Below are 13,445 nucleotides of genomic sequence, written 5' to 3' on the forward strand. Positions count from 1 at the left end.
TGATCCGATCAAGATCCTATTTACCTGGGGAAGGATTGTGAGGCCAGGTTTGAAGTTAGGAATTCCTGGATGGTTAGGAGGGTTTGTGGCTGGATCACTGTTGGATAGCGGTATGAATTGGGACAAGCAGGGTTCGATGTTGGGATTGGATTGGCTTTGGTTGGAGGGATTGGTGGCAAAAAAGTGTTTCCACTTTGGGGAAAGAGAAAAGGAGATTACCGTATTTACTCGAATATGAGCCGCACTTTTTTTCCGGTTTTTGTAATCCAAAAAACCGCCTGCGGCTTAGAATCTAGTGCAAAGTAAGCGGAAGTTCTGAAAAATGTTGGTAGGTGCCGCCACAACTGATTTCCGTCGTCGAATATATGTAGTTCTGCATAGGCATGCTTTGCCGGCACAAAGATAAATACTAGCGCCAAAACCTCCGCGTCAGTAAATAAATTAAAAAAAAAAAAGGGTGGAAGACGAGCCTTCTTCTCCGCCCCGAGTTTCGATCACTGCATTTTATACATTATCCACGAAGTAAATACAAATTCCGTATTGTTCATCTTCGAATGTAGCAGCATTTCAATGTTGAATGTACTACGAAAATCCGACTGGCAAGACTGTGATGATTTGTCAATATGGTCAACCCTACGTTCTGAATTTTTTCCTACCTGTGAGAAGAGATGGTTGCTAATAGGAACTTAGATGAATTGTGAATCACATACAGTATTCTCTTCGCCATAAGAATAATACGAATATAAATATTTTGCCGTGTATTCTTTAGTGTTTGCTGCTATCTCATTTAAATCCTGTCTGCCTAATAAACTACGAAACTAGGGTGAGACAACAGCAAACGCGGAAGAATATACATATCATGTCATGTTTATATTCGTATTATTCTTATGCCTAATAGTTACACAATCAGAAATGAAGCACGGCAGTTGACTCGATTTTTAAATCTTTGATGACTAATTTCTGTGCAGAATGTAGTGTACTAAAGAGGAGTCTGCAAAGATTTTCAAACGGAGAAAAATTTTCGCTAAACTCTCGTTCAGAACGCCTTCTATCAAAAGTAGTCTATTATTTGGTTCTTGTTGATCATTATCAAAGAAAGCAGCAGTGTAAGTAACAACAAATAGCAGTCTCTTGCCATTGTTTCGCTAATGAGACAATTCCTCTCTTTTTTTTATTGTAAGCGGTGTTAGCGCACACAAAAGCAAGCCATGCCGCGAGCGGCGACAGACCGTAAACACGCACTATCAGAATGCGACAAACAACTCATGACACAGTACAGTAATGCATTTTCAGCTTAGAGTGACGTAAACACCTATAACAAAGAGAACGGCACTTACCAGATCAAAGCAAAATAAGCAATCAATTCAAACCAGACGAAGCACATGAAAAAGGAAACGTACCCGTATAAATACGGACGGAGCGCGTGACGCATAGCAATGGCTACCTAGTAAAGCTTAACTGCTAAGCTTACGACTCGAACCTACTGTAGCTGTATCGTCATTCATTCGACCTAAATTGTGTCTCATATTACAATGGACCAACTTTGTCTCGATTTGGAAGTGTGGCCTAAAACTTTTCTCTCCCCTTGAATTTCGAGTCTCAAATTTCAGGTGCAGTTTAGATTCGGGAATTTTTTTTTCTTGATTTTGAGTCTCATTTTTCAGGTGCGGCTTAGATTCGAGTGCGGCTTAGATTCGAGTAAATACGGTAGGTCTGTCACAAGTTCAACATTGTTTAACCTGGGAGTAAGGCTGAATGCGGCCTTTGGATAGGACTGAAACTTCTGTGGGGCTGAGAATTCCGATGGACTCCAGATTTCATATTGCTGGTAGGGGGTTTTGGAGGATGTGATAGGATGTAAAGGCCAGCTAGCAGGGTCTGGGTGCTATGAGGGGTTGACGAGGATGAACCCTTTGGGTAGGATGGGGGTAGTATAGTAGTGCCCCAAAGTGGGAGTAGGATGTCAGCAGACTGGATAACTTGTGGAGGTGGTATTTGGAATTTTCTTCTAGCTGTTTGAGTGTCATGATTTCAGTTTGGGTGATGAGGTGTATGTAGTTGTGATTGCATAGTAACAGTATTTTGCAGAGCGAGTGGAGGCAATTGGGGGATGCATGTGACATGGAGATGTTTTTTTGTAGAACCAGGTTTGTGTGGCAAATGGAGTGGCATAATCTGAAAACCCTTATGGATACAGAAGGGGGACACATTTTCAAATGTCCTCTCCCTCCTCTTTATCACCAAAAACACATTATTATTCATGACTCGATGAGCCCTGTTAATGAAGTCCAAAGTATTCTTACTATCAGGAGGACTAGCCTCTCTCATTGTCTTGGATGAATGGGAGGAGAGAATATGATGATTTCCAGGGTTCCATTTCGATCCTATGAGCGGCTAGGGAAATAAGGGTTCACTCAGACAGAGCCTGAGTAAGCCTTATACAACTGAGGTGCAGCATGTTCCCCAGAAGTTGCCCACTAATGACTGCCCCATCTCAGCAGCCATGCATCCTATCAGTGTGCAGCACACTTTGAGATTGAAGGTTTTTAATAGAGGTTTATTCCATTCTCGCAGTCCAGCCAGTCAAGCCAAGATCCCCGTTCCCTGAGACATACAACGTTCCACCACTGCACCGTATGGTGTTCGCTGAAGCATGCCCAGAGCTTACGGTGACGGGGGACTGACAGCTCAGGAATTCTGGGGACACCAAACCTGTACTCAGCAAATTAATGCAGAGTCCCTTAGGGATTGCTGCCATAACGGATGTGGCTAATACTACAAGGTGTAACAAAAGTCAGGTGCGACCACGTTTGACGCAACCTTTATGGTTTGTGTCATAAATGCGAGAGGGAAAAGAAGTAACAGAAAGAAACTGACAAACAATAGAGTGGAGCTGAATAAAGCAAACAGTAATGAAGGACAGATGACATGAGGTTTGGATGGAAGGAAGCCACTTGGCAGTATAATGTATGGAAAGTTCTGGTTGAAAATTAAAAGTTGTTTAGAAATAAAGGTAATGACTCACCAAAAGGCAGAAGTGCTGTGTCGTCAATAGGCACGCAAACGAAAGGTAGGAACTTGACTAGCTTTCGAAAAGCAGTTCCTTTTTCTTGCTGTAGGAAAAACTTGCACATGCACGCAAACACACAAGCACACACACAAACGCCTGTCTCCCTGGATTACACCCCTCCTTCCACAATGACTTTTATTTTTTCAGATTCTGCCACTCCATTTGCCACACAAACCTAGTTCTACAAAAAACATCTCCATGTCACATGCATCCCTCGACTGCCTCCACTCGCTCTGCTAAATATCGTTACTATGCAATCACAACTACATACACCTCATCACCCAAACTGAAATCATGACACTCAAACGGCCAGAAGAAAATTCCAAATACCACCTCCACAATTTATCCAACCTGCTGACATCCTACTCCCACCTTGGGGCACCATTGTCCTACTCCTATCCTACCCACAGCTTTCCTTCTTGTCAATCCTTCATAGCACCAGGACCCTGCCTAGCTGACCTTTGTAATCTACAGCATCAACCAAAACCCCCTGCCAACACTCCACAAAATCTAGAGGCGAAACAATCCCAGAACACTGTTGGTAACCTCTCCACCAAACTCGTCAGCCCCAGAGAAGTTTCCATTCGAACTTGTGAAAGACCTACTCCTTCTCGTATTCCCTATATTGGAAGCACGTCTTTGCCACTAACCCTTCTAACCAAAGCCAATCCAGTCACAACATTGAACTCTTCCTGTCCCTGTTCAGACCACCATCCAACAGTGACACACCCACAGTCCCTCCTGACCATTCCAAGGTCACCTTCCAGGATTCTTAACTTCCAACCTGGCCCCACCATCCTTCCTCAGTTCCCTCCCTAATGAGAACAATCTTTCAACAGAAGAAAGGACTGCTGCACACAACTTAAAAATGGATCCTGACTATATCGTCCTCCTGGCAGACAAAGGTTCCACCACCGTTGTGATGAACCGGAGAGACTACCTGACAGAAGTCCTCTGCCACTTGTCCTACAGCTCCACCTACAAGTTATGCCAGAGTGACCCCATCCCAGAAGTCCAACATAATACCCAATCCCTGTTGAAATTCTTAGGCCCTTCTCAGAACCTCTCCCCTGAATCCATCTCTCTATTCGCCCCAACAACAGCCCACACACGCACCTTCTACATGCTCCCCAAAATCTAGAAACCTAGCAGTTATGGGCGTCCCAGTGTGGCTAGTTAGTGACAACTCTCCACTATCCCCAAAAATCAAATGGCTCTGAGCACTATGGGACTTAACATCTATGGTCATCAGTCCCCTAGAACTTAGAACTACTTAAACCTAACTAACCTAAGGACAGCACACAACACCCAGCCATCACGAGGCAGAGAAAATCCCTGACCCCGCCGGGAATCGAACCCGGGCGTGGGAAGCGAGAACGCTACCGCACGACCACGAGATGCGGGCGACTCCACTATCCCCACACCCTTACCTGCCGGATCCCTACTCGTCACTGTTGATGCAGCCTTACTATACACCAACATTGCTCATGCCCATGGCTTTGCCGTAGTTAACCATAACCTCTCCCAATGCCCTGCAGATTCCAAACCCACCACTTCGTTCCTCGTACACCTAACCAACTACTTCCTAACCCGTAACTATGTCACCTTTGAAGGGAAGGTATGCAAACAAATTTGTGGCACAGCTGTGGGCACTTGTATGGTGCCTTCCTGTGTCAACCTCTTCTGGGCCATCTAGAGGAAACATTCCTAGCTTCCGCAAACCCCTGGTCTGGTTCAAGTGTAATGTTGACATCTTTATAATCTGGACCCAAGGCCAGAATGCCTTATACTCATTCTTCCTCAACACCGTCTCTCCCATCCACTTCAGTTGGTCTCCCCCCACCCATCATCCCACGTTCCTAGATGTTGGTCTCCTCCTCTCAGATAGCTCCCTCCACACCTCAGTCCATGTCAAACCCACCAATCATCAATATTACCTGCACTTTGGCATTGCCACCCCTTCCACACCAAAAGATCCCTCCTATACAGGCTAGCTCATCTGCGGTGATAAGAACTCTCTCACCCAGTAAGCTGAAGGCCTTACAAAGAACCAACCACAGAGAAGCACCTCCCTTCTCCTCCCCCCACCATTGTCACCCAATAGGCCCTGTACTGATATGACTGAACCATGCCCTGCATCAGGCTTTGGTTATGTATCATCATGCCCTAAAATGAGGGACATCCTACCCAAGGTAATTCCAACCCCTCCCAAAGTGACATGGCGCTACTCACCCAGCTTCTGCAATGTCCTAGTCCATCCCTATGCCACTCCCACAGGGATCCTGCTGCCACAGGGATCGTACCCCTATGGAAGACCCAGATGCACCTGCACAATCCACCCACCTAGCACCACCTACTCCAGTCTTGTCACAGGCTTATCCTACCCTGTCAGAGGCCTGGCCTGTTAATGGCAAGCAGCCATGTTAGATACCAGCTCTGCTGCAACCACTGCACAGCCTTTTACATCGGTATGACAGCCAACAAGCTGTCAACTAGAATGAGTGGCCAGCACCAAACTTTTGCCAAAAACGAGGTTGACCAGCCAGTGGCACAACATGCAGCAGAGCACAGTGTGTGAGATTTCAATGGCTGGTTCCCAACCAGTGCCATCTGGATCCTTCCCACCACCACCACCACCTTTTCTTACCTGTGCAGACGGGAGCTATCCTTACAGCACATCCTTTGCTCCTGTATTACAGCATATCCTTTGCTCCTGTAACCTTCCTTGCCTAAACTAAGGTCACTTGTGACCCCCATCTAGTAGTGTGTGTGTGTGTGTGTGTGTGTGTGTGTGTGTGTGTGTGTGTGTGTGTGTGTGTGTTTTAGTTAGAAAAACGATTGCATTCTGAAAGATAGCCTAGCACTGTACCTTTTGTGTGTGTGCCTATTTACGTTGCAGTGCTTCTGCCTTTCAGCGTGTAAAAAAAACTAACTTTTGTGAGGTAATAATTAAAAGTTCATGACTGCCCGTCTTAGTGGATGTGCCATCTAGGAAGCTGTATGTGTGTTATTGTGTGGAATTGCTAGAAAGGGGGGGGGGGGGAGAGGAGGGGGCATCTTGTATCTGACCATTTTTCATCCACTGATACTTAACAAATTCTAACAGTTTCTGCGTCCACTTACACAGGGTCTACTGCATGACAACGACCTCACATTGCAGACAAATTAGCTGCGTACAAACCTGGAGTGAATGGGTGTCCATTTTTGTAGCCATATCTGATAGAGCCAAAATATAAGGTGCTTTTAATTTAGCTTCTGGATGAGATGTATTAGCTGAAAGGTAATAGCAATGGTAAACCATTGTAATGTAGAGCCATATTTTCTGCTCTCCATTTGGCATTTTAAATGAATGTGTTTTGGGTATATCTCCTTACACAAAATAACTGACTTGTGGAGATTGTGGTGGGAATTACATGAGAATATTCCCTGCAACCAACTGTCAATATGTATCAACTGTGGAGAGCTATGTTCCACTCCTCATTTTAAAGAAGAAAAGAAAGATACAGCAGAACTAAACCTTACTCCATTTTTTAGATTTTGAAGCACGAAATATGTATACTCACATCCACTTCAAATGACAATAAACTGTGCAAGCATGGTGACTAACACCTCCTCCCCTCCTCCCCCCCCCCCCCCCCCCCCATCTTTAGCTAGAGTGAAGACATTCATACATTACAGGCAATTAGGTGTTAATGGGGTATGGCAGCAGACAACAGATGCGACATCTGCAGTGCCTCTCTCCTGGGCTCGTAACCATATGGGTTGGACCATAGACTGGAAAACTGTGGTCTGCTCATATGAGCACTGATTTCAGTTGGTAGGAGCTGATAGTAGGGTTAAAGTGTGGTGCAGGCCCCATGAAGCCCTGGACCCAAGTTGTCAAGGCATTGTGCAAGATGATGGCAGCTCATGATGGTGTCAGCTAAGTTTTCATGGTATGTACTGGGTCCTCTGGTCCAAATGACAGGAAATGGGTAAGTTCGAGTAGTTGCAGACCATTTGCAGCCATTCGTGGACTTCATGTTCTCAAACAACGATGGTGTTTTTATGGATGACAGTGCACCATGTCACCTTGCCATATGGTTTGGAAACTTTCTGAACAATTCAAACAAATGGTTTGGCTACCAAGCTTGCCCAGTTAGAATCCCATAGAACATTTACAGGACATAATGGATAGGTCAGCTCATGCACAAAATCCAGCACCGGGAATATTCCGCGATTATGGAGTGAGTTGCAAATATGACTTGACAATAGGGTTCAGTGGAGGAAGGTGGTCAGAGCGAAGACTGTCCAGACTAACTACGAAGTGGACTTACAACTTGTTGAGTCCAAACCATGTTGCACAACACCTGGCAATAGCAGGTCAGGCATGATAAAAGGGAGGTATCACATGGCTTCTGTCACCACAGTGTATACTGACAGCTCTCAAGGTTGATGATGATACTGGCTATGTCTTCACACATTCTGGGAGTCATGAACAACACTTCTAACATATGGGGTTAGTATTTTTACAGCAGAATTTGAGGCCATTGTCAAAGTGCTTTGTTATTCCTGCACTTCAGCTCATGAGAATTCCCTATCTACAGACCATAAACAGATGCTATCCCAGGAAGCCATCAGTTTGGACAGTACATGACCTGATCTTCTTTGTGACTTTCGCAGTACTGGGACCTGATTACATTCATGTAGACCCTCTCATTGGTATTTCAGGAAACAAGCTTACTGATAGGTTAACAAAGGAAGCTTGTAAGATGGGAATACTGGCATCCAGCTTGCAGTCAGCGTGGTTTTTTTCAGCTTTTGGAGGCTTGGAATGGGGAATGGCGCCATATGGACACTATGAGCAAGAAAAGGTTCCACAGCCTAATTATCATCCTTTTGTCCTTCCCAAAGGGAATGTACTATCTTTTGCTGGTATCTACTTTGGCCACACCTGTATGGCTTGTGCTACATCTTCAGGTGAGAGCAAACCTTCCCATTGTTGTGACACCCTGCTATCAGTGGCCTATACCCTGTCAGAGTGATCAGACTTTGCTACTTTGAGGTGAACATTAACACTTGAAGACTCATTGCCTCTGCTGGTAGGTGGTAATGTCCTAAAAGTATATCTGGTTTTATTTTTTATTCAAGAGTTTGGTTAATATACCCTCAGTTGGAGTTTGTCATCATGGTCCCATCACCTCTTTTTACCATTCTGCTAGAATCTGCAGTGACCAGCGAACTGCCAGTCGAGAGCAGAAGTTGGCCTACCACTGGAGGACTCATCACAGGTGACTCAGGCTGATTCTGTGTAGTGCACCTCACCCACCTCACAGTATTTCATCACATTTCAACAATTGTTTTGTCTCCGCTTTACCTTCTGTCTTAATCTACACCACAAATGAAAGTACTGAAGATTGAACTGGCTGCCTAGCCACTTGTGAACAGTCTCGTGGCCTTTTTATGCTTGTCTGTGCTTCTATGCTTGTATGTGCTTTCATAATTATTTGTCATTTCACTTTTACCATTCTGTGACTTCAGAATTCTACAGCAACTGGAGGTTTGCCATTCGGGTAAGTGAGCTGACCTCTTGATACAGGGCCCCGGGTATCTCCAGCAGCTTCTTGCCAGTGCACCTTCCTTACCTCATAATATTTTATTTTGTGACCATTTTATTCTGCTCTTCTTCTTGCCACGCTTCCTATATGATCACTAGATTCAGATAGTTGTCTAGTTGGTAAGGAACAGATCACCACTCTGACACAAGCCCTTGTCAATGTTTTTATGCTTTTGTATTCTTCCTCACTTTTATTTTAGTTATTTTACTTTTTACCATTTCATTAACATTCTGCCTACATTAGACAGTGAAAGGGGGGCTGTCAGTTGGATGCAGAAGCTGCCATCCTGCTACAAGGTAACGGGGAGGGGTCTCCGGCTGTTTTCAACTGGTGCTTATCCCTCATCCTACTGTATTGTATTAGTTTTTATGGCTTTTTTCCCCTTAAAGCTTACCTTCTTTTGTGCCTTAGATGATGCAGAAGTTAAAGTTGGCTGTCCACCTTTTTTTCCTCTTGTAAACCTTCAGCTTTTTTATGAAAGGAAAAAGGGACTGATGTCCTTGATGTATACTGTTTGATTGTTCCTTATTACAGTGGTACAGATATAGTATCATTAGGCAAAACAACTGTAGCTTGTGTCACTTGTTAAAAATTTATAAATAGCCAATATACTAGACAGTGGTGTGCAGGGGCTAGACGTCATCAGCATCACAGCATCCATGAACACTTGGTCAATCATTGCACACAAATTGATCCTGACACTGATACCATACACAGGGTGTATGGTGGAACAAATGTGAGGGTCCACGACATCTGCAACAAGTGATATGATAACGCATTATCTACTGTGACATGTGCAGGGTGCAATTGGTGACCCCCACCTTTGGCTTTTGTGAATGTCCCAGTTGATGAATGGGTAGGTCTGAAAAACCTAACACTAACCACTGTGGTGTGATTGTATATGTAGAGTGCCAGAGGTGGTCACGTCCCTTATTTGGAATGGACTGTTGCTGGTACTAAATTTCCCCGGACATGAATACTTTTAGTATATTCGCAGACAGTATCATATGTATGGGTTCAGGGATGAGCTACGTTATTGGCGTTCATACGCCTCTTATATGATCCCACATTGCCATTATGTCTGGATGGGGTGTTAAAACGGGACAACATGTCTAACATGTTCATATTTGTGTGATTATGTATGAAAAGTTCGAACTGTTGGATTGGCTGGTAATGAATTGATACACTTTAAAATGAAGTGGGCGCAGTTACGAACATGGAGTTGTACAGGGTTATTACAAATGATTGAAGCGATTTCACAGCTCTACAATAACTTTATTATTTGAGATATTTTCAAAATGCTTTGCACACACGTACAAAAACTCAAAAAGTTTTTTTAGGCATTCACAAATGTTCGATATGTGCCCCTTTAGTGATTCAGCAGACATCAAGCCGATAATCAAGTTCCTCCCACACTTGGCACAGCATGTCCCAAATCAATGAGTCCGAAAGCATCGTTGATGCGAGCTCGCAGTTCTGGCACGTTTCTTGGTAGAGGAGGTTTAAACACTGAATCTTTCACATAACCCCACAGAAAGAAATCGCATGGGGTTAAGTCGGGAGAGTGTGGAGGCCATGACATGAATTGCTGATCATGATCTCCACCATGACCGATCCATCGGTTTTCCAATCTCCTGTTTAAGAAATGCCGAACATCATGATGGAAGTGCGGTGGAGCACCATCATGTTGAAAGATGAAGTCGGCGCTGTCGGTCTCCATTTGTGGCATGAGCCAATTTTCCACGGGCTACGCGTGAAACTTGCCCGCACGCGTTCAACCGTTGATTTCCCCTTACAGAGGCATCCAGAAGCTTTAAACTGCGCATACCATCGCCGAATGGAGTTAGCAGTTGGTGGATCTTTGTTGAACTTCATCCTGAAGTGTCGTTGCACTGTTATGACTGACTGATGTCAGTGCATTTCAAGCACGACATACGCTTTCTCGGCTCTTGTCGCCATTTTGTCTCACTGCGCTCTTGAGCGCTCAGACGGCAGAAACCTGAAGTGCGGCTTCAGCCGAACAAAACTTTGAGTTTTTCTACGTATCTGTAGTGTGTCGTGACCATATGTCAATGAATGGAGCTACAGTGAATTTATGAAATCGCTTCAATCATTTGTAATAGCCCTGTATTTGTCCAAGATTTGAAATCTGTTCTACCATCCAGATCGCAGTTTTCACATCTGACGAATACTGTATTTAAACTATGTGTTATATCAATTTTTCTGGAGGTACTAATTTTGTAGTGTCATGGTAATATGGAATTTGGAAGCAATGGAGAGAAGACAGTGGAAGGTTGAAGTTTCAAATTTGTCTGTCAGGCATATTACTTATGAAACTTCCTGGCAGATTAAAACTGTGTGCACCAACCGAGACTCGAACTTGGGACCTTTGCCTTTCACGGGCAAGTGCTCTACCATCTGAGCTACCGAAGCACGACTCACGCTCGGTCCTCACAGCTTTACTTCTGCCAGTATCTCGTCTCTTACCTTCCAAACTTTACAGAAGCTCTCCTGCGAACCTTGCAGAACTAGCACTCCTGAAAGAAAGGATACTGCGGAGACATGGCTTAGCCACAGCCTGGGGGATGTTTCCAGAATGAGATTTTCACTCTGCAGTGGAGTGTGCGCTGATATGAAACTTCCTGGCAGATTAAAACTGTGTGCACCGACCGAGACTCGAACTCGGGACCTTTGCCTTTCGCGGGCAAGTGCTCTACCATCTGAGCTACCGAAGCACGACTCACACCTGGTCCTCACAGCATATTACTTAGATGGCTTGGTTGGTAGGTAGAGTACTGCTGATGAGTGGCAGGTGTCAGCATTACTTCTGGACCAGCACAGTTGTGGCTTGTCATGCATTTAGTAGTAAAATGTTTGCATTAATAAAAAGCAACTAAAATTTGTCAGTCCATAGGTGTGCATTCTGACTGTTTACTATAATATGGTTATTGTCACAATATTTTTAACAATTAATTTCTAATTTTTCAGGATGAAACATCAAGTGTAGGAAGTACTTCAACCACAGATAACACATCACGCAGTGAAACTCCTACCAATAGAGGTAGAAAAGGTCGACGTGGTAGGAAGAAAATTCAACAAAAAATTAACAATATGAAACTTCAGTACAAATTTTCGTGAGTGACATATTTACAAATTGCTCGCAGCTCCCTTCAGTAAATAACATAGCATTCTAATTGTATTGTTCTAAAGTGAAGAATATTCATTGAATAATAAAAAATAATAACTGTTAGCGGATACAGTATGGAATATGTTTTCAAAATGAAGCTTTTGCTCTACAGATTACTTTCCTGGCAGGATTAAAATTTTGTGCTGGACTTAGACGCTATGGTACTCCTTTATGTTTTTCTTTTTGCCTATTTGTTACTGTGGTGTTCTTTGCTACTTTCTTTACCTTATTTCTCTCGTATAAATTAGATTGTTATGTACCATGTAGCCTCCAACGTGGGACTAAAACAATTCTTTTGTGTTAATATTACACTGAAGAAACAGGAATTGCTTTTTAAATTATCTTAGCTTTTTTTTATTTTCCTTGATGCACAAAATTATTCTAAGTATGTACTTGGAATAATGCATATTGTATTTCTGCTTTCACAATAATGTTAAGTACACCACATTATGTTAATTACACCACACTGTAATGGCAAACCAGTTAACAAAAGTAATTTTCCTGCTTTCCATGATGAACTAGAAATAACTTCTTTGGCATTGTGTCTATCTTCAAAAAGAGGGAGACAAACCAATGTGTAGAGATCAATGCAGATCTGTGGCCTACTTTGTTGGAGGTGGTAAAATCCATTTAATTTTTAGGTATCGATGTTACATGTTGTTATGTTGGAGGTTAAAACAAAAACAATAATAATAATTATTAATAATAATAGTAATAATACACTCTGCATTGCCCTCTGGTAGATAGAAATTATTCAGTTCAAAATCTTTTCTGCCTAAGTTTGTGTCTTTGTTTTCTTATTGAAAATTATATTTCATTAACTGGCAGAGATGTCAAAGAAGTATAGACTAAGTCTACTATTCAAATTTTGAAGTGCTTTGACTGTTACTGTTTAGTATTTTAAATAAAGCTTATGAAATTTTAAGCTGTTCTATGACAAAGGCAAATGAGAAACACCTTATTGTGTACAAGGAAGGGGGAGACAGGAGACCGAAAATGTTCGTTGAAAACATATTGCTTCTCACAGTACATCAGAATCAGTTTTTCATCCTTATCACATAGCTTTGCTATGAAGTTCAACAAATGCAAGCAAAAAAGTTTTTTTAACTTCATGTTACTTTACACACTATTTCAAGAATTTTTTTTTTTTTTTTGCCACATTGTTTGTTTAAAATAGGTTTTTTCACAGGCATTACATAAGACTATGAGCACAATGGAAAAAATTCATCTTATGAATCTTGTCTTAAAGTACATTCTCAGATCTCCACCTACATTTATATACATTCCTTCCCTTTGATAGTAGTTTGTTTAAACACATTCACAAGTACATATGATGTTATGTTTGTTGCTTTTGTATAAATACTTTGACGGTACATGTTTTTTATTGTCAATCCCAGGAATCAATTAAATTGAACTGCATGCGGATGGAGGTCTTAATATTCACCCTGGTAGCTGTTGGAAAACCATCCCAAAATCCAATAGCAGAGTGTGATCTGGCAATCTTGTAGTATATCAATACATTGTTTCCCATACAAATTTGATATTAGGCAGTTAGGATGTGGGATGACAGAATGCATTGTCAACACGAATC

General features: G+C 42.7%; 1 protein-coding gene and 1 non-coding gene across 4 annotated transcripts in view; one reads left to right on the forward strand and one right to left on the reverse strand.

Annotated features, from left to right (window-relative positions):
* The window catches only part of LOC126185952 (polycomb protein EED), an 87,428-nt gene that overhangs the window by 9,490 nt on the left and 64,493 nt on the right, over positions 1-13,445 (forward strand). For all 3 annotated transcript variants that reach the window (XM_049928170.1, XM_049928172.1, XM_049928171.1), the window contains exon 2: positions 11,656-11,801. In XM_049928170.1, coding sequence (XP_049784127.1) covers positions 11,656-11,801 — 146 coding nt within the window. The remainder of the gene's footprint in view (positions 1-11,655; positions 11,802-13,445) is intronic.
* Trnas-cga (transfer RNA serine (anticodon CGA)) lies at positions 11,329-11,402 on the reverse strand. Its single transcript has one exon. It is a non-coding gene; the product is annotated as a tRNA-Ser (tRNA).

Source organism: Schistocerca cancellata, chromosome 1 (assembly GCF_023864275.1).
Source record: "Schistocerca cancellata isolate TAMUIC-IGC-003103 chromosome 1, iqSchCanc2.1, whole genome shotgun sequence".
NCBI lineage: Eukaryota > Metazoa > Arthropoda > Insecta > Orthoptera > Acrididae > Schistocerca > Schistocerca cancellata.